This window comes from Pteropus vampyrus, unplaced genomic scaffold (genome assembly GCF_000151845.1).
Source record: "Pteropus vampyrus isolate Shadow unplaced genomic scaffold, Pvam_2.0 Scaffold5, whole genome shotgun sequence".
Classification (NCBI taxonomy): domain Eukaryota; kingdom Metazoa; phylum Chordata; class Mammalia; order Chiroptera; family Pteropodidae; genus Pteropus; species Pteropus vampyrus.
Genome location: NW_011888786.1, coordinates 2,747,346 through 2,769,062, shown reverse-complemented (window position 1 = coordinate 2,769,062; position 21,717 = coordinate 2,747,346). Strand labels below are relative to the sequence as shown.

At 34.1% G+C, this 21,717-nt stretch overlaps 1 protein-coding gene and 1 pseudogene across 1 annotated transcript in view; one reads left to right on the top strand and one right to left on the bottom strand.

Moving 5' to 3' along the window:
* Nucleotides 1-21,653, bottom strand: part of NCAPG (non-SMC condensin I complex subunit G) — a 28,577-nt gene extending 6,924 nt beyond the window's left edge. Inside the window, exons 1-14 of the mRNA XM_011365022.2 lie at nt 21,393-21,653; nt 20,235-20,438; nt 19,480-19,708; nt 17,358-17,503; nt 16,993-17,077; nt 15,872-16,064; nt 15,294-15,443; nt 12,081-12,221; nt 11,416-11,539; nt 10,154-10,243; nt 9,674-9,853; nt 7,613-7,723; nt 5,167-5,286; nt 2,346-2,573 (exon numbers count right to left, since the gene is read on the bottom strand). Of these exons, the coding sequence (XP_011363324.1) occupies nt 2,346-2,573; nt 5,167-5,286; nt 7,613-7,723; nt 9,674-9,853; nt 10,154-10,243; nt 11,416-11,539; nt 12,081-12,221; nt 15,294-15,443; nt 15,872-16,064; nt 16,993-17,077; nt 17,358-17,503; nt 19,480-19,708; nt 20,235-20,438; nt 21,393-21,503 (2,112 nt within the window). The 5' untranslated portion in view covers nt 21,504-21,653. The remainder of the gene's footprint in view (nt 1-2,345; nt 2,574-5,166; nt 5,287-7,612; nt 7,724-9,673; nt 9,854-10,153; nt 10,244-11,415; nt 11,540-12,080; nt 12,222-15,293; nt 15,444-15,871; nt 16,065-16,992; nt 17,078-17,357; nt 17,504-19,479; nt 19,709-20,234; nt 20,439-21,392) is intronic.
* Nucleotides 18,039-18,157, top strand: LOC111744144 (annotated as a pseudogene).
* Nucleotides 21,654-21,717: the final 64 nt, after the last annotated feature.

The following is a 21,717-nucleotide window of genomic DNA, read 5'->3' as shown; positions in this document are numbered from 1 at the left end:
GCACAGGAAATCCTCAATCAATGCCAGTGATTATGATTGATGAAAACTAAGTTTGCACAGTGACCACATTATAGAGACCTTGAAAACGAGGTAAAGAAATTCGCCTTTAGTGAGACAGGATATTGGGCATCGAAGGTTTTTGAAAGGGTAGGGAAAAATGTTTTAAATGAGATTTCAGGAAAATTATCTTGACAGGTTATAATCTAGGACTGAAGAACAAGTCTCAGCTAGGGGGGCAGAAGTGAAAATGGTACGATGAGCAAATACAAGAACTGTTTCAAATTCTTTCCAGAACTCTAAATAACAGAAACATACAGAAATAGATAAGATTAGTAAGTGCTAGGGCACTGGCAAGTGCTTTCCACATATTAACTCACGTAGGGCTCACAGCCACCACGAGGGCAGGGACAGTCCACTCAGCTCTGTACTCTCAAGAGTGAAGAGTGACTGGCACGTAATGAGCCCTCAAATATCTGCTGACTGAATTAAAGGACCATCCCACCGAAGAGGCATAGTATCTCTACTTTACAGATGAGGAAACAGGCCAGAGCCTGTAAATCCCTTATCGAAGGTTCTCATAGATACAACCAGAACACAAGTCCACACGTCTGACTCCAAGCCTGCATGCCTCCCACCTTTTAAAAATTTCTAACTATGAAATACTTTCCTGATAGCAATAGTCTGCCAAGTCCTTGAAACATGTAAAAGGCTGTTACTTACGGCCCAGGGTTAGTCAAGGAAGTCTAAATGTTTAAGTGGTGATGACAAAAAGTCAAAGTCACATAATCTAGTTCAGCCAGAGATTAATGTACCAGTAGTATAAAAAGAAATCATTCATTTACTGACAGTTTTAATGTTCAATAGTTTTCCGATCTACACAATGTCAGCAAGCCCACGGCACTGGATAATTCCCAAAAGCAATTTAGTAAATCGTCTGGCTAACAACGCAAAATTTTAAAAGCCAACCTTTTGATGAGAGAGTTTAATCTGTTTATACTAAAAGAAATTAGTGATAAGAAAGGCCTTATTTCTGCTACTTTGTAGTCAAAGAGTAACTCAAAAACTATTACAAGAGACAAAGGACAATAAATATTGATTTTAAAAGGGTCAATTTATCAAAAAGATAATTAAAAACATATACACAACAAATAAAGTCCAAAATATAGGAAAATTGACAGAATTGCAGGGAGAACTAGACTGCTCTACCATAGTAGCTGAAGACTTCAATACTCAATGTAATGGATAGAACTGGACAGATCAGTAATGAAATAGAGGACTTAACACTATAAACAAACAAGACCTAACAAACAAAACATTTCACCCAACAACAACAGAATATACATTCTTCTCAAGTACATGTGGAACATCCTCAAGGATAAACCTTATGTTAGGCCCAAGTCTCAATAAATTTATAAAGAGTAAAATCATAAAGTATCTTTTCTAATTGCAATGGAATATATCTAGAAAGCAATGAGAGAACTGTAAAATTCACAAATATGTGTAAACAATACATTCTTCTTACACACCAATGGACAAAGGAGAAATCAAAAGAGAAGTTAGAAAATACTTAGATAAATAAAAATGAAAACATAACAAACCAAAACTTACTGAGTGCAGCTAAAGCAGTGGGATATTCCTAGCAGTAAATGCCTACGTTTAAAAAATCTCAAATTAATAACCTAACTATTAACCTTAAGGAACTTAAAAAAAAGAGCCAACTAAACCCAAAGAAGGAAGAAGAAAATAATAAATATTTCAGAAGAGGTAAACAAAAAAGAGATTAAAAAAATAGTGGAGAGAAGTCAATAAAATCAAAAGCTGGTCTTTGAAAAGATGAACATATCTGACAAGCCAGCAAGACTGACAAAAAAGAGTGAAGATGCAAACAAATGAGAAATGAGGGGGGCAGGGAAAGATGGCGGAGAAGAGATTAGAACAGAGACACACAGAGGGAAGAACGTGTGAAGACACAGGGAGAAGGCGGCCCAGGAGAGTCCGTAGAAGAAACTTCTTCTGCTAACACCTTGATCTCATACTTTTAGCCTCTAGATTTGTGAGAAAATAAATGTTTAAACACTGCCCCCCCACCCCCCGCAACACCCCGCAAAAAAAGAGAGAGAAACGAAAGCGAAGACATTACAACGGGCCTTACACTTCAGTTCTCCGGACATGTAATTTGATCATGAGAAACTAGGTAAATCAGAAGTGGAATTTAATTATGATATTCAAAAGGCAAAGTTTGAAATGTTGGCCAAGTTTAAACTTCAGCCTAAAAAACATAAAGAACAGAAACATACATGCTGAAAAAGACATCTCGTAATAATCGGGCTGTGATTACTTCTTACCTCGCTCTCTAAGAAATCCGAAAGAAGTTTCAGAACATTCTTGGCTGCAGCAGCCACTTCTTCAGCTTCTCTGGATTCTTGCTCTTCGTCAGTGTTTATTTCTGCACCTTCACTTTGAAGGGCTTCGTCTGTTTTAGTTTTAAATGGTTCAATCCCAAATGCCATCAGTTGGTCAAAGATTGCCTTTAAAGCACTTATTTTTATTGTCACATCATCAATTTGCAAAACCTAAATTGAAACATCCCCCACCAAAAGAAGTGAATTGAGTAAACTTTTAATTGTCTATGCTGCATAAAGTTAACGTGTATCTTATTTTCTTAGTCTGATATCATAAGTGTGAATCCTATATAAAACACCATTTTTCAAAAATAATTAAAATTTCCATTTTAAAGTTATTATTTTTATTTATTTCTACCATAACATTTAGAGTTACATTTTCTTCAGAAAAAGCTCATCTTCAGTCAAGAAATTTCTGGAACTAATATCAGGCTGGATTATATTATTTGTTCCTTTTATTTAAAAAAGAATAAATGTGTTCAACTACAGCATTTTATTATTTAAGATCTAGAAAACCTGTTCAATTATATTGAAATTGTTTGCGGCTATCTGTCAAGACAAAAACACTCATTCTAACCAATAAAAAGCATTCATTAAAGCATCAGTACTCTTCCAGGTTATCAAGTTTCACTAAAGACCAAAGTTTCTCGTGTTAGCTCTGTAAGTTCAGATTTCATTAACAGTGAATTCAGTTTTCGATGAACTGGACTGGACTCCTTTACAAAAGGAGGTGAACCATAAAGCCCAGTAGATTGTATGAGTCTAACCCGAGATAAGAAGATTGAATTCCTATACACCAAATTTCAAAGCCATGAAAAAAAGAGCTGACTATTTCTATTATAAAGATATTTACTATATTCCTTAATGCACTTAAATTTTGGTGATTAATAAACTACTTGACTATACAGCTTAGCCTTCGGAATGAATAAAAACCACTTGCAAGATGGTCAAATTAGTGAATTGAGAAAAATGGCTCAAAATTATAAAACTTTTAAGGAAATTTCAAGAACATATCTATTATATATTTTCTTAGGGCAAAACCTACAAATTTGCCCAAATCAAATGCTATGAATTCTAAACATGCCACCAACAGCAGCTTGGTTTTCCTTGCCTTTCTCATTTACTGGCTTGCAATACTTATCAATATTGAATATTTATTTCAGAAAGATTTTTAAATAATTTCCCTCTGCTGCCTATCGAGTGTTTATACATTTCTTAAATCAATTTTTATTTCTAAAACTTGATTTAAAAACATTTCATACTCCCCCAGAAGATAGGTATTTTCCCTTAATCTAAAACCTTCCAATGATAGCTCTGAAAATATCTTCATAAAGATAAATAATTGAATCCATTCAGTGGTTAACATCTTTTGATACTGAACCCTCTTAGCACCTGTTAAAAGTTTATAACCTCACTACAGAATAACACACAAACTATAGGCAAAATTTCACATTCAATGTTATTTTACTGCATTTGAATCTATCGTTCGTGAACATTTTTAATTCACAAAAAAATTATATTAAGTTATTTTATTCAGGCAAATATTAGGTTAGTCCCCCCAAAAAATAAGTTTAGAGATCAAAGTTGGTTAAACAAAACAAACGAAAAAGGCAAAATTGTGGAATGGTCTTAATAAGGAATATTCATTTATCTTTCACATCGACTTGATTTTGACAACTCCTTTTCACTACGGAAAATTACATATGAGCAAACAGTATCAAGGTTCCTCTAGCCTCCTCTCTCGAGTGGGGGATGAGTTAGTATTAAATAATTTCAAAATGCTCTAAGGCACTCTTAAGCATTAAATTCATATTGCATTTCTTCTGTCTGAAATGACCAAACCACTTATTATTGATGTTGTCAGCAAAAATTAAAAGGATCAAATTCCACATTTCATTTTTAAAGGTCAAGTGAAATTAAATATCTTTTGAAATAATTCGATGGCATTTCCTTTGCTGCGGTACTAGAAGTTCTATATCACCGCTGCCTCCAAACTCCTCGATCAGAGTTCCAGCTTGACTACAACTTATAATTTTCAGCTGCATTCATAACGGTATACAGGACATCTTAATGAATGTTTCACTTCATTTTTTAGAGCCAAAAAAAAAAAAAACTACTTAGTAATAAGCTAGACATAAATGAACCCTTCACTATCAAATATTCTAGTAAGATTCTGCTTCCACTTAAAAAAAAAAGTAATGACCAGGTCAATGTAGCATTCAAGAACCAACTCCAAAAAAGCCAGGAAAGTGAAGCAGAAAACTTTCGGTTCTAATTTCTTCACCAAACCTCTTTAAAAATGTAGGATTTTATTTCCTGGCAGCAACACATTTCACAGAACTAAACAAGCCTTCCTTAAGAATTACTACCAGAATCACTGATTCCTAGTGTACTATATATTATTTTTCATTTGCCTCTTCTAAAATGTAAACTCCATTACATTTTATCTCGTTTGTGCTAATTATCTTATTTTTTTCCTAAGCCTAGAATAATGCTGGGCATATAATATGCACTCAATAAATACTTGCTGTATGATTAATTTAAAAAACACCTTAAATAGCTGACATTTCACCTTTTTTCTAAAGACGTATTTTAATAAGAAAGATATCAAAAAATAAAAGTTGAGTATTTAAAAGCCTTCCATAATAATCATCATTAATAGGTCTGGACTATATTAAATTTAGAGTATTAGCTTTGTCACCACAGATTCTGACTATTTATTTCAAGAAATGCAATCAAGATTTTGTCACAAGATAAATCCTACCTGTAATAGTAATACAAAGTGTTTACTTGCAAATTTCTGATTCTGTATTCCACAGCATCCCAAGCATAAAACAGCCAGATTTCTTACTACAGGATGAACACTTATTATTCCAGGAAGAATCTAATATAAATTACAAATTATAATAATTTTTATCAGGATGAGAAATTTACAATTTTAAAAACATGGTCAAAATGATAATTTCTGAATGATTTTTTAGATTTACATTTCCATATTGTCTGTTAACTCAAGAAAGTCAATTTTCAGTTGAAAAAAAGGTAAATAATAAATTTCTAAAACATGAATATAGCTGGAGTGAAATAATGCAATCATGAGAAACCTCCTACTCCATTTGTTACAACTTTCTCAGTGGCTTTCCAATGCTCATAGGACAAAGATATAGCTCCTTCACATGACATATAATATACCTATTGTGTACTCTTTCCCAGTGTCATCTTATACGTGACCCCTTGCTCTTTTCTGATTCAGCTGGTCTGATTTTGATGCCTCCCACTCAGTGCTATCCAACAGAAATATAATGCAAGCCACATATGTCATTTTTAATTAGAAAATCAAATAGCCACATTAAAGTAAAAAGAAACAGGTAAAACTCTTATTTTACCCAATATAACCAAAATATTATCATGCGTAATCAATATTTAAAAACTGAGGTAATTTGCATTCTGTTGTTTGACGTAAGTCTTCGAAACCCAGTGTATTTTTACACTTACATCATCTGAACTACTTTTTGACAGCCACAGGTTTACAAGAGCCACACATAGCTGGCAGCTACTATGCTGTACAGAGCAGGTCGAGAACAGTCTTCCCTCCTTCACATAGTGAATGTCTACTATTGATCAAGGTCACCTTCCAAAACACACCGAATTCCACTATTGTATGTTTACATGTGATCATATAATTCTTATTCATAGCAATGATCAATGGGATAAGGTTCCACTTTTTTGACTGATGTCCCCCTGCCCTGCTGAGAAGATCCATCAGAAGATCCATGAGGACAGTCTATGTGTGCTTTACATACCATGAATACTCTTTTCCCCGGCATTTAGTATATAGATGTTCAATATTTGTTCAATTTATTTTCACTTAAATAGTAATTTCAAAAAAATATTATAACTCCTATATCTAAATATCTTATTCACTTACATCACTCAAGTCTAAAGATCTTTAGACAGATTGTTTTTATATACTTAAAATTATTATGAACATTCAATTTTGTGTTCTTTCTTCACTCAACATTGTGTATCTTTTCCTACATAGATAGTCTTCATATTTAGTACTACAATTGTTTAGTTAACTATATTATAATTTACCATCCATAATTTACCATTCTCTTGCAATAGGACCAGACATACAGTATGCAAGTAGAACTTTAAAAGCATCACTTTTCGGTAAAAACACCTGCTTCACTAAAAATAATAAATTCTAATGGTTTAAGAGAATCTAATTTTAATCAAAAGCTCTAGACTGTGGTAAACAATAATTGGTCTTTCTAACTGCATTAAGAAACTCATGACAATCCAAAAATCTAAATTTTAGATCACAATTTCAGTGGCTGTTTTTCACTAATCCCAAGTAAAAACAATTTGGGGAGACTCCTGAAAGAGCTTGGGTACATTCAAAACTTGCCTTGGATGAGTAGCACAACTAAAAAGAAGGCTCTAGGGAGGCGCTGTCTGATGCCGCGGCCACTAACCACGTGACCGCCAAGTGCCTGAAACGTGACTGGCGCAGGCTGAGATGCACTCTAAAGACTCCCTATGAGAAACAGAGTAGCATCACTTCAGTCGTTTATGTATTAGGTAAACGATGAAGCAATAACATTTTGGGTATATTGGGTTAAATATATTAAAATTAATTTCACCGGGTTTTTTTATTTTTTAAATGTGGCTACTAAAAAATTTAAAGTTACGTGTGGTTTGCATTTTATTTCTTCTATCAGGCAATGCTGTTCTAGAGTCTTGCAGTATTTGTCTCCAAGGTCAGTAAAATGGAGATGACCTATGAAGGGTTACTTAAGTAAAAAAGTATTTTAAATATATACTAATATACAAATTCCCTTCACAGGGCTCACGATAAAACTTTCTCATACTCTTACTATACAGCAAGATTCAGTACATAAATAATTCTGTTGTTTGTTTCAGTATTTACTCTTATGATTCAAAGAATAAAGATATTCTGCATCTCTGTCCAACATAAAATAATTTTCTCAAAGGTTTTCAAAGGAATAACATATACCAAGTTCTTTCTATGCATTATCTTAATTTAATCTTCACAGTATGAAGCAGCCACTATATTTTTTTTACCATTTATATTTATCAGATGTTTAAAATGATCATCTTTTTTCTTTGTTTTGAACCCCAAAGAAAATATTACTTATAAAATGAGGAAGGAGTGGAATAAAATAAAGCTTCAAAGGCCACCAACATACCAAAGATTCAATGATGCCATTCATGGTTGCACCTATACCTACTGAGGTGGACATTTGCTTCAACAGTTCATAGCACAAAATAAGACACTTCTGTAGTGTGTCAGCATCATTCTAAAATGAAACACAAAATATTCCGCATTAGTAAGACTATCTTCTGCCCAACCCTTAAATGTCTTTCTCAGGGCTTTGTCCTTGGTATACTGCCTCTGCAGACAACCCCGGGCAACCTTATCCAGTCGTACAATTTCATTTACCATCTATGAGCTAGCCCAGCTATTTTCGAAGTTTCATATTCATATATACAGCCAGAAGTCATTTTCCACAGGCTTCTCAAACTCACAATGTCCTAAAGGGAATTAACACATCATCGCCCAAATCCCACCTCCTTCTGTGCTATCTCCATAAATATCACTGCCATCTACCTAGTTGTCCAAACCAAAAGACCTAGCACATATTCTTGACTCACTCTTCTTCATTACTAATTCTTAAATATTTCTCAAATCTATCGCTTCTTTCCATATCCACCACCATCATCTTGTTCACACTGCAGTCACTTCAAGCCTACATTACTGTTAACGGTCTTCCAACTAGTATGCCTGACTAGGTTTTTACATGCTGCAACCCACTTCCTGATGAACAGTGATCTAAGACATAAATCTCACCCTACCACTTAAAACCCTTTAGTGGTTCACCATGATCCTTGGGTAAGGCAAATTTTTAATTACTGGATGAGTAGCACGACTAAAAAGAGTACAGTCAGGCACCGCATCATGTTAAGTCAGTGATGGTCCCATGAGACTCTAATGGATTACAAGCAAAGTTTGCTTGCAATGTTGAAAGGAGAAGGCTTGCAATGACTAGGTGTTAAATTTACTGCCAGCTCTGGGTGGTTTAAATAGGTGAAGAGGCTAAGCATGCTGACCACCTGCCCTGCGCCAGCCTGTGGCTGAGACCGGGAGTCGGCAAGGGAGGGCGGGAGAAGGCTGGGGAGGAGGGGCGCTGGGACCCGGCCCCTGCCTTGCCGCACAGGCGCGTACACACCCACACGCACCCACTCCCGCACACAAACTCCATCCCCCACCCCTCCCTCCGTGTGTCTTCATCCCTTTCCTCCCAGTCCTGTTTCTCCCTCTCTCCTCTCCCTCTCCCTTTTATATTTGTCGTCTCAAGCTCTATCTCTGGGTCTCTTTCAATACCTGCTCTCCCTCTCTCTCCTTTTCTAGGTTCCTTCCTACATCGCTCCTCCGGACCTGCACGACCCCTCCGACGACACCTCCCTCCACAGCCGTCCTCCTCCTTCAAACCATGTGTTGAGCACACACACATGTACTTTATCTTTTGTACTGTATTTTTATGGTACCTCTTCTATGTTTAGGTATATTTGGATACACAAATACTTACTGTTGTGTTACAACTGCCTACAGTATGCAGTACGCTAACATACTATACAGGTTTGTAGCCTAGGAGTAGTAAGCTATACCATATAGCCTAGGTGTGCAGTAAGCTATACTGTATCTAGGTTTGTGAAGTGCATTCTATAATGTTCACACTGACAAAATCACCTAATGACGCATTTCTCAGAATTTATCCCCATTATGCAATGCATTCCTGTAATTAAGCTTTAAAAGATATGTGTATAATGGTATGGTTACCATAGAAATTCTTTTCCTAGCAGCAGAAAGGTCATGAGTCTTCCACAAATACAGAAAAGATGAATAGATGAATGCATTTTCCTTTTCTGAACCACTGAAGACACACACACATACACACACACATCGAAAACAGGAGGAAACCACAAGAAGGCAGAAAGACTTCGGATTCTAGAAATTAGCACTGAAGAGAACAAATAAAGTCCTAGCTACAATAATTAAATTAAAGCCTTTCAAAGTCCAAAATACAAACGAATAGGAGAGGAAAGAAATTTTTCATATTAATTCATGATACTGTTAAAAATCTCTCCGAAGTAAATACATTCTGGCAGCTTTGAGCTAAGAAAGAAAACAAAGTTTAGTTGAGATGATTAATAACAGCTAAAATTTAGTAGAAGAAAGTTATCTATACCTTCTCTACATGGACTTCTTTAATTTCAAGTTGCTCTGTCTCTTTCAATAGGTTTACTCTGGCGTCTTCTAATATTTTAATTTCTTCTTTTAATTCTGATGCTTTATTAAAATCCTGTAAGGTAATGCAATTTTCCAAAGCTGCTTTTGCCTCAATAAGTTTAACTTTTATTTCAGCCATCTAAGGAAAGATATAAATTGATTATGTAAATACCAAACAAAAACTATTAATATGAAAATCTGTAGCAAATTAAAGAATATACTTTAATATCTCAATGACCCCAAATTTAATCAGTCAGGCATATACAAAGTTACGGTCTTCCTGCAAATCTTTCAGACTGACATAATCTGCTAACATTTTAGATACTCTTAGAATAGTTAATAACTTTGTGAGAACAATTTTGAAAATGTATAGCAAGAAGGAATAAAAGACTTGCACAACATTATACTCAAGCATTTCTTTAATTTAGAAGAGATTTACCTTCAGCTCTTTCTTTCTTGCATCAGCTGGGTCATTATTAACATCAACAGTAACAATGGGTGCCCGAATCTCTGAGATAATTTCTGTAACCTGATTAAGGAAAGTTATAATTCAGAGTACATGATTTAATATGTTCTATTTCAGAAAATGACTTCAAATTGCTACATAAAACTCCAAGTCGTATCCTGAATCTCTTGAAAAACAACAAAATATGCAAGTAAAAATGGTACACATTCTATTTGCTCGACAATTTTAGAAAAAAATGACCCAACAATATGTGTCTAAAAAGTGTAAGATTATGGGAAGATAATAGGCACATAGACATCGAAGATAAATTCTAATATTGCTTGAAAAACAAAAAATTAATATTATATAGCCTTATATTGTATAACCTTAAGCACTATAAAACTAAAATTCTCTACCCAAAATTTTCAACTCCTTCCCTTGTTCAGCTCTATAGGAGCTAAATATAAAAAACAGAATTCTCTTTTATTGTTCCTTTGAATATACAAAGCATAAATAATGACAGCATAACAAAAGACCTTCTTTTCAGAGTCACTGGGACACTGGAGTTGGCTGATTCAGAAAACAGTGCATCTCAAATGAGGGTACTTAAGCAGACACTGGATAACCACTAACTGGAAATGTCGTAGAAGAGATTTATGTATAAGTATGTATGTGCAAGGAGGGGTTGGAAAGACGACCTCTGAATTAATTTACAACTCCAAGACGGTATGATTTTATGAAAAGCGATGATACACGGCTGGCTTTTATGCCTACCCCAGAGAAAATACCAGTAATATTATAACATTTATTTCTGCATTTATAAAGCACTTTATGAACATTATTTCATTGAACAATGAAAAGTAGGTTTTATTGTTATTTTTACTTTGTGGATGAGTGAAAAAGCTAAATTAAATAACTTGCCTAAAGTCACAAAGCCAGAAAGTGTTAAGAGGGGATCTGAACCCAGGTATGTCTAACTTGAGCCAGCTCTCAAACACGCTAGTGACCAATGGCGACATGTCACCACTTCCCTAACCCGCTCCATTTCAAACCGATACAACACAATGATAGGTATGCTAAGAGATTTTTTTTAAAATATGTGTGAGAAAGATTTGTTTTTAAGTTTAAAAGCTTGATAGAGACAAACCTAAAACAAAAGGCAATTTAAGACAAAGCAAAAAGTACTAAAAGGTAAGACAATCCTCAGTCATTTACCAAAACTTGTTATCTTTATCAACAACGAAGAAAATACTTACAATTTGTATTCTCTTATCATCATCTATAATTATGTGGAGCAGTCTCTCAACAAGAAAAGAAATTAGAGATATCGGGGTTGTATGTAGAGTAAGAATCTCCTGTAAAATAGCCAGCAGTCGTTTCCTGCATTCAAAAAGAACTATTTTAATTTAAATAGGACAGTAGAAACACATTTTATCTCTAACATTTCATCTATTACGCAGACTTAAATATAAAAAAGAACTGAAATACAAAAAAATATGTACAAATTTTAGGTCAAAAATTCATGTTCTACAAAAAAAAAAATTTATAAATGACCTTACAATCTTTCATAAATCAACAGATGAAATGACAAAATACCAGCAGTGAATCAAATCTTTTAGATAGTATTACTAGCCCTCTACTATAATAAAGACAAATAGATTTTTAAGCAAACATCTGCAATTTCATTGATTTATTCCAAAAAAATGAATTAAGACCTCATATTTTATACATACACACATAAACACACAGGAGTTGGGGGAGGAAAGGGATATATTTCCTCATATATTACATATATAAAAGGAAAGAAAATACTTTTTATAGCACATTAGAGAGCTAGGTTAAATATAGTTAATCATATTATAACGAGACTATATTTCAAAACAAAAAATTCAGAAGAGCACATTAGAACATTTAGACATACCTTCCTCCTTCTTCACTGGTATCCAAAGACTTGATAATTAGAATCAACTGTTGACCTATGAACTCTTTTGTCATCAAATTTCCAATATAGGAAAAGTCATTTATCTGCTCATCATTAACGACTGGAATGCTCTGAATATAACTAAAACAAGTAGAATTAATAAAATGTATAGAATCTGTTAAGAATATTAAACAGCTCCCAAACAGGTTAGAAAAGCATCTTTTCAGTTCATATTAGTGCAAATATATGGATGTTTATACCATGTTATACTAATTTGGTCTACAGAGTAAATTCTATGCCATTATCATGGACTTTCACGAACTTGATGGCCTGAAACAAAAAATTTGAAAAATGTACTTTCATTAAAGATTCAAACTTCCTATGGGAAATTTTCAAAAGGTTCATATTTGTCTCTCAAATTGATAACTAAATATTTCGATGTCACTAGTATTCTGTTATAAAGTTCTGAAGCCTTTCCTCAAAATCCAATTATTTATGAAGAGCTAGTCTTCCATCATCCCTAATTAACCATTATTTTGTTGTTTAAAAGAATAGCAGCAAAAATAATAGTCATTACAGGATTAAATCATGAACACAATGATCTTTTAAAAAAATCAGAAAAACATACATGGTGTCAGGAATTTGTATTATTCTAGCTTAGGGGCCTAACTAAGCTTTGCAGTGTCTTAGTGCAGGTGCTACTGAAAAAGCACCATCAACTGCCCAAATTAAAGCCTCTTACAACCCTGACCTAGAAAATATTCAATAGCCTACAAAAGATAGAGGGAGGGGGAAGCTACTTAAAAGCAGAATTAAGGGTTTAAACTTAAACACCTACGTGCCTTTTGGTTGGAATATGAAAAACAATCTGGTTCAAAAATGTCATTTTTAAAATGTCCACAAGAATCAAGTCCTAGAAACTGCAGAATTATGTAAAATGAATAAATCGACTCATTTTATAAAATGATAACCAAGAGTATATAAAGGCTCATAAATCAAAAATTTGTATTTAAGGTAGCTTTCCAAAAATTTTATTCGTGTCCCTTTTTCATACTCAAATTTGATAAGCCTCATTTAATATCCCGGATTCCTCTCTTAATGTGAATACTTTGGATAACAGAAAATTGTTTCATATCAGAATTCTGAGTCACTAACTCTTCCTGCTATGAAATGTCTGAAAATATATTTCTCACACTATCAGAAAACAATTTTTCCATTTAATTTTGTTGCTGTACCTGAGTAAACTTGTCCTATCTAGTAATGTTGCTCCCAAAAGACAATCGTCCTATTTCTTGTGTTCTTTCAGTAATAAAATACGATTTTTAAACTTTTCCTCTCTATAAGTGAAATAAACAAGTTGATTAAAATCATCTCAAAACTCACAGATTAAGGGACAAAGGAAATATAAGAATGAGGACCCAAGCTCTTTACATGTCGGTATTAATCAACTAAGAATCAATTCGTGAAACAGTCCTTGAGAAGACGTTCCCCCTCTATGTTACTTATTAATATTTCATTTTTTTTAATATTTTGTCTTCTATAGGCATTTATTACTTTTACATTGATATATACTAAACATTGCATCAAACTCATTCTTTTTGGAAATATTTCAATATGGCCTAAACAGCATTATAATAAATACTCTAATTAAATTTTAAAGCCTGAAATAATTACCATCAAAACACTTAGAAAATTCACATATGGTTTTTGTAATATTTCTATGAGCTCAAGCTATAAGTTTCTATTTTGGCTCACATTTAAGATATTTATCCTGAATTTAATATTTGGCATACAAAATTCAAATGTATTCACAGTTTTGCTTCCTACTTATATATGAGACTTTTATTGGCAAAAGCAGGATAGTATATTTCACATGGAGAGAACTTAGGCCCATAATTCATATTATATGCAAGAATCTATTTAAAAATGCATCAAAGCACAAAGTTAAAAATCTACACTCCAATATCTATCAAAATGTATATTAACTTTGGCCCAGGAATTCCACTTCTGAGAATTAACCCCACAAAATCAGAAAGGCACATCTAAATGTACAAGAAAGTTGAACACACCTTTATCATCAGTGAAAACTGGAAATACCCTAAATGTCCATCAACAGAGGAGTAAATGATATGTCGTTGTTACTACGGTGAGAGATTTATATGTACCAACATATAATGGTCTCAGACACCAGCAGTTAAAAAAAATTATGAAGTATGCTATATTTAAAAAAAGCATTTCTGCATTTAATATACTGGTGCATAAATGTAGAGAAAGGGTTTGAAAGTGTATACTCCAAATTGTTTAGTTGTTAACTATAAGGAAATCAATGAGATTGAGGAATTAGGAGATAAAAGGAAATTCCACATTTTTATTCTATGTACATCTATATTAGAATTTTGACAAAAATGCATTCATGTTTTACTTGTTTAATTTTGAGGTGAAATAAGGAGAAATCACAGTAATTCAAAATAATTTAAGAAAAAAGTACATTTTGAAAAACAAACTTTTAAACAAAAAGCCAAATTAATTAATACTAAAACTGGCTACAAAGGTCCACCCTGTCAGTTGGAAAACTATGGTCCATGCACCAAATCCAGCCTACTGCTTTTTTTTGCATAGCTTGCAAGCTAAAATTTTTACATTGTTAAATAAGTTTAAAAATACATGTGAAAATATATACGTGTGTGTGTGTATATATATATATATGTATATGTGAAAATTAGATGAAGTTCAAATTTTAGCATCTGTAAAAATTGATAAAAGTTTTATCAAGAAAGTCACAATCGTTCATTACACATTGTCTCTGGCTGCTTTTACATCACCACAGCAGAGCTGAATAACTGTGACAGAGACAGTATTGTCCACAGACTCTACAATACTTAGTGTCTTGCACTTAGAAAAAGTATGCCAACCAGTTTCAAAGAGTAACGCATCATCATTATCAACTTTATGAAGAAATGTACATAATCACATCTTAACACTTTTCAGATGTCCCGAAACACACTGACTTTGATCTTTCAGTATCCTGACCAACACAAGATATTCCTCAGAAAGACTCAATGTGCACACCTATTTATCTCTACCTAACCAAAAAAAAAAAAAAAAAAAGTTTTTAACTTATTTCCAATCAAGCATGTCTTTGAGGGAGGAGGGCTGGGAGGTTGACACATATGGCAACACAAGTACATTCCAAACCAAAGGAAAAATTTTTACCTCAGTAAATACTCTGCATATACTACAGGCTCTGGCAAAATTTGCTCTAAAAATTCTTCACCTTCGTCTCCTTTTGACTTCAAATATTCACAAAGGGTACGCCAATACAAAGCAATTTCAGGAGTTAATGTTTCCACTGGAATCAATTTCCTTCATTTAAAAAGGAGAGAATAAAAGCATGATCTTAACAGCCAGCTAAAATTTGAACTAAATAGAAAAATGGGAATTTGTAACCGCCATCCTTTTAATTGCAAAGTCATTAAGTTATCCACACATAAAAGAATGGAAAACAAAGAGTGAAAATATTTAGACCAAAAGAAAAAAAAACAGTAAATGAGCAAACATACTATAGGAATACACGTTGTTGGGCTTTCCATGGTAGGCTAATGTAAAAAATCAAGGCAACAAAATGAAAAAAGAATAATAATAATAATAATAATAATAATGTAGTCTATGGTAAAGAACTGAATTCTTATACAAGAAGGAAAAAAGTGGAAAAAGACATATACGAGGAGACTAAGTTTAATTGCAAAAGTTCATCAGCATCACATTTTAAAGAATGAATACTTCATATATACCTGCCATCATTATTTTTACAGATTTCTGCCAGTTCATTAAGAGGAGTCACTGAAAATAAGGCATTGAGAACAGAGATGGCCACTTCAGAAGAATTTTCCACATCCAACCGATGAAGCAACTCTAATATATTTCCGTCAGAGAAACGTAACCAGCCTTGGAGAAGATGCTTCTGTGTTGCTTGTTTCACAGCATCTGTTAAGTCATTTGAAACGTAAGTAAACAGAGGCTCCCTCTAGCTTCCATTTCCCGTATTTTGTTTTAACGTCTCAGATCAGTATTAACATTTAAGTCAGTATTTATAATGAAAACGGAAAGAGACTAAGAGGCAGAACAAAGCATACTAAGGAAAAATCACTATGTTGCTCATTTCCAAATAAAAAGAGAAAAGGTCAGAACCAAATACTCAACCAACAAAAATATCTTTGCATTCCTTCTCCCCTGCATTCCCTGGGCTTCGGGTCTTGGTTTAGACAATATAATACCAATATTTCACTTGTTGACTGACTTCATCTATTACACGTGACTGCTATTTGCAGTAGGGAATCATGCAAGCATGTATCACTAAACGAACCTTATTCCCAGTTTTTAAAGTCATCCTAGTCATTAGTCCTCTGAGAATGTTTTCAAACTCTGGTTTTTCTTGCTATAGTAAAATTAAGTCATCTTAGCCTTCTCATATGGATTGGAAATTAAAAATCTATCATTCCTCATTCCTGCAAGCAGATCCTCTAGTTGCAACAGGGACAAAAAGAAAAAACAAACAATAAACTAAGAAAATTATACTAGTATGACCATTCCTAATGACTGTATAATCAAAATATACACAAAGAGGATAGACAGCATTTTTACTAGGGAGGGAGAGCTAGAAAACAGATCCAGCCCTACTTCTGATGTAAATTAGCTCTGTAGCCTTCAGCTAGTTTTTCCATTTATAAAACAGAAAAATTGGAACAAACTCTTAAAACCTAGAAAATGTTTTCTATATTATACACCAAGATAAATTTCTGACAGGGCTATGGAAATAATAGGTTCACCTGACCTAATTTAGGACAGTTGTTTATTAAATCTTTTAAGTCTGAACTCAAAATCTACTGAAGTTTTGTATGTAAAGATATCTTACCTGATCTGTCACTAAGACCTTGTTGAAGGAGCATTACTCTCTGAGCAATGGACATAACTCTTATATGAACCTTTTCGGCTAAAACCTTAAAAAGATAATAAAAAGATGGTTATTAAACTCAACATAGTTTACAAATTTCATAACTAGTAATATCTCCATCTAAGAAAATTACCCAGAATCTCCAAAAAAATTTAATATCTGGTAACACATTAATACAATAAGATTCTACCTAAATTATCTAAGCTCTCTGTTGGTAAAAATCTCAAATGAAGGAATCGTTATTATTTGCCAAATATTTTTCAAAAGTATTTTAAGAGTACAGCTTCTTATCTTTTAAGAATATGCCTACACAAGATGTTATTTACCTGATAAGCCAGCTTTCTGACAGTCTCTTTCACATCCTTGGTGCGCCCTACGATTTTTGGCAAAGTCTTTGCTGAGGGCACAATACATGATAACACTGCCCGCCTAACTTCTGGATTGGAATCATTTTCAATCAAAGTAGCATATGCTAAAAATAAAGTGATACATTTTAGTACACTAAAGAAATATTTCTTTAATTATAGTCATAAGATAACCCACATTTTGATATTTAATAGGATCTTTAAAATGTCATATTTTAGTCTTACACATTTAATTTTAACTGAAGACTTTTTTTTTCCGCCAACTTCCCTTAAAAAGGGCAGAAAATGAAATTAGTCACCAGACTGGGCATGAAGGCTAACGCTAAAAACAAATAGCCCTAAAGTCACAGAAAATCCATCATTAAGATTATGCCTTTGCAACTCTTTAAGATTTAGAAGTCTCATATAGCAGGGACTTTATTTTAAACTGACCTGGCATTATAAAGGGCTATTTGGATTTTTAATGAGTTCAAAAAAAAAGAATTAACTTTTGGTTTTACTTACTGAAACAAAATCTATTTCTGTATATAAATGTTTATTCACCTCTACTTCTCAAATTTTTAAATTATAATCAAGTACATGATTGACTACTGAACATGTTTTACACAATATTAGGTATATCATTTAAGACCAGAAAATATTGTCTACAACCATGCTACCCTGAACAAACCTGATCCCCTCTGATCTCGGAAGCTAAGCAGGGTCAGGCCTGGTTAGTACTTGGATGGGAGACTACCTAGGAAGACCAGGTGCTGTAAGCGTAAAAAATAAAAAAATAAAAATAAAGGATTGTAATCCTTGCAATCTGTGAGGTCAACCAAGGGTTGCCTCGCCTATAAAAAAAAAACAAAACAAAACAAAACAAAAAACAGAAAATATCTACTAACACCAGTTATCAAAATTGATTTTAAAGCTAGTAAGAAAGAAAAAGAGAAAAATTAACAGGAGTGCCCAAAATATATCTTAGGCATATATGGAAAAGTGGAATATAACTATCTTTACAAGTGTAAAGGTAGAGAAAGATTTCTTAAATAAAAGCAAGTGCAAATCAAAGAGACTGATAATTTTGACATAAGAAATTCTGTCCAACAAAAGACATCCCAAAGAGAGCGAAACAATAAACCATGTTAAGTAGTAAGAGATCTAGGATTCATACAACCCAAGGATTTTTCAGTATAAAGGACTCCAATAAGTCATTGAGACAAGCCAACAGAAAAATAGATAGAACACATTAATAGGCATTATATAATAGAATAAATATAACTGGCTGCTAAATATCCAAAAAAAGATGCAATAACAATTACATCATATGACCGACTAAGAAAAATTTAAAAATCTGGCAATATCAAACACCGGAGAGGATGTGAATCAATGAAAGCCTTTATGCATTTTTATTGGGAATATTAATTGATGAACTGTTCTGCAGAACACTTATATATCATCTCATAAAGCTAAATGTGTACCCATTCCAGTTAGTCCATCCCTAGAAAAACTCTAACTTGTGCGTGAGAAACCATGTATAACTTCACTGCACCAACACTATTTTTTAAGAGCAAAATAACTGGAAACAACTAGAAGGTCCATCAGTATTAGAAATAATAAACTGTGCTATGTTCATACAATAGAATGCTATAAAATAGTAAGTAAACAGAACATGGATGAATGTTACATTTAGAAATAATGGTGAGAGCACAGAAAAATATGACACATGCAACATACAAAATAATAGGCAAAACTTATTAGAGATACCCACATGTAGTTAATTGTTTAAACAAGAGAATTAACCCAAAATTCAGGATAATTGTTATCTCTGAGGGAGTGATGTAATTGTAGTGAGATATAAGATACAATATCATCAGTACCTTTGAAGCCTATTTTTTCAAGTTGAGTGGTGGTTCCTTGGGGTTTTTTTTTAAATTATAAATATATATACATATTTTTAAATTATATATGTATGTATATGTGTATATACACATACAAGCCTATATTCTTTCATATATGTAGTTCATAACGAAAAAAATTATCTACTGAGGATTTAACAAAGTCAACAAAACTGAAAAAGGATTTAGGGAGCTACACATACCATTAGCCACTGGGCATTCATCATCTTTGGGATCCTGAAGTCGTGAAAGAGCCAGAACGGCCTGTATCCTTACATTTGGAATTTTATCTTTCAATCTAATAAACATGGCTTTATTAAGTTTATCAAACAAATCATCATCAATCAGGGCATTTTCTGGCATACTTCCCAAGAGCCTGTTGATGAGCTGGCACACTCTAAATCTAACTGCATTGCTGTTTGCTTCATGAGACTGAAATGGAAACAAATCAAAATTTAGTCACATAGCATTGCTAAATAATCACATACCTTTGAATTCCATGTTTAGAATTCAAGTAATTACTTCCAGAGAAACTATAATGCTGCTTTGATCCACATGCATACTAAAGATACATTATATAAGGTTATCAAAATGTAGTCTGAGTAGTTATACAAAATATACCATCTAAATTACAATAGTATATTCCTGTTTATAGATAGAAACTTTACTTCTAAAATAGAGAACTCATTTAAAATACATGTATAGAACTGGTTTAGAGAGGTCGTTAAAAATGTAATGCTGTATTTTAAAAGTCCGTCTTTTAATCTGAATTTTAAAAGTACATCTTTTAATCTTCATGACAGTTCTAATATTTCCTATAAAAAACTCATTCACAGTCATGTTCTCAATTACCAGATATTGCATTCTCTAAAATACACAAACTTCCATGGCCCCTTTAATATAGTATAATTTTCTACAATACTCCCCCAAAGTTCACGTTTTCATAAACCTTTAATACCTTTAATAGAAAAGTAAACAAATAATTTAAAATGCCACCATCTTCCTCTTCCTCATCATCTTCCGTATCAGATTGGTGAAATGAAGTAACAAATTTTGCTGCAAATTCTATTACCCTCTCCACAACTGGTTCACGTTTATAGACCACCATAGCATATTTAAGGTAATGAACGAACTCCTCATGAAAAACTGTTTTATCATCCATCTGAAAAACAAAAGAAACCATCACAAACTGCACTGATGAAATCATTTTTCCCAACATTACTCTAAGAATGCTGAAAGCATTAGCTGTAACTCAAACTGAAATCATTATTTAGTAAACTCTCAATTATCCGAACCATCAAAGGGGAAATAAATGTGCACCATTTCTCTACACTGAAATTTACTTCTTCCAGGGAGAAATCGATCGTGAATTTTGAGTGGATGGATTCTTTTTTTCGGTATCCTTGACTTCTCAATATGCCTTGGCACCAATTTAGTAAAAATATGCTTCTTCATGAACAGCCCCAAAACAACAGTGGCTTTGATAGTCTATCATATTTAGTCTTTCTATTACACAGCAACTTCCTTTTGATACAACTTTCGCATCCTATCTCCTATTCTCAAGGCTTATTACATTGATTTACAATCTTTCTTGGACCTCAATTTAATTTTCCCGAAACTCAGTGTCCTATTTTTCTCACGGCTCCAATCAAAATAAGCATTATTTACATGAATAGAAAGAGTCAGGTCCTAATAACTTGCTATTTGGTGATTTGATTTAATTTAACGGTGGAATGATGTTAGGTGACTGATGGTCGGCGTTTCTGATGTGGGCGGTGACCAAAGGGACAACAACCACTGAACCACAGCACTCAGGATCCATTCTGAGGCCCATTGCTTGGTGCCTCGGGGATCAATCATGTTTCTATCCAAGTTCAAGCCTACAAAGGATTAACGGTCCGCGGCGGAGGCCGCTGGGGAGAGGGGGTGCCCAGGCGACCTCGGGCAAGTCGCCAGACTTCTCCGAACCAGGTCCTGAATTATGTCACACCCGAGCACGCATCTCAGTTCAAGGAGGATGGAGTCGCAGCGCGCGGAGTCCAAAGCGTCAGGGGAGGCCCCTGCAGGAGGAAGAGGGGCGGCGGCGGCCCGGGGCCTCGGAGTCCGGTGCGCTTACCGTGAGGTATGTGCGGCTCAGCGCCACCACTAGCTTCGCCTGGTTCTGGTGCGGCTGCTGCGCCAGCTTAAAGGCCTCCTTAATCGAGAGCAGCCTCTTCTCCGCCCCCATGGTGCTGGGACTACGCGGGAACAAGCCCCGTCTGCAACCGGCTGCAGCTGGCCCGACAGATCACAGACTGAATAACCAGAGCTTTCTCAGACTCGGGTCTGCGGGCTACGGGGAGCCCAGGGCGTAGTTACCGCCAGAACATTTAAATAACTCCCGCGGGAGAAGGAAATACCGCGAGACTGCCGCGAGAGGGCGGGGCGGCCAGAGCGGGAAG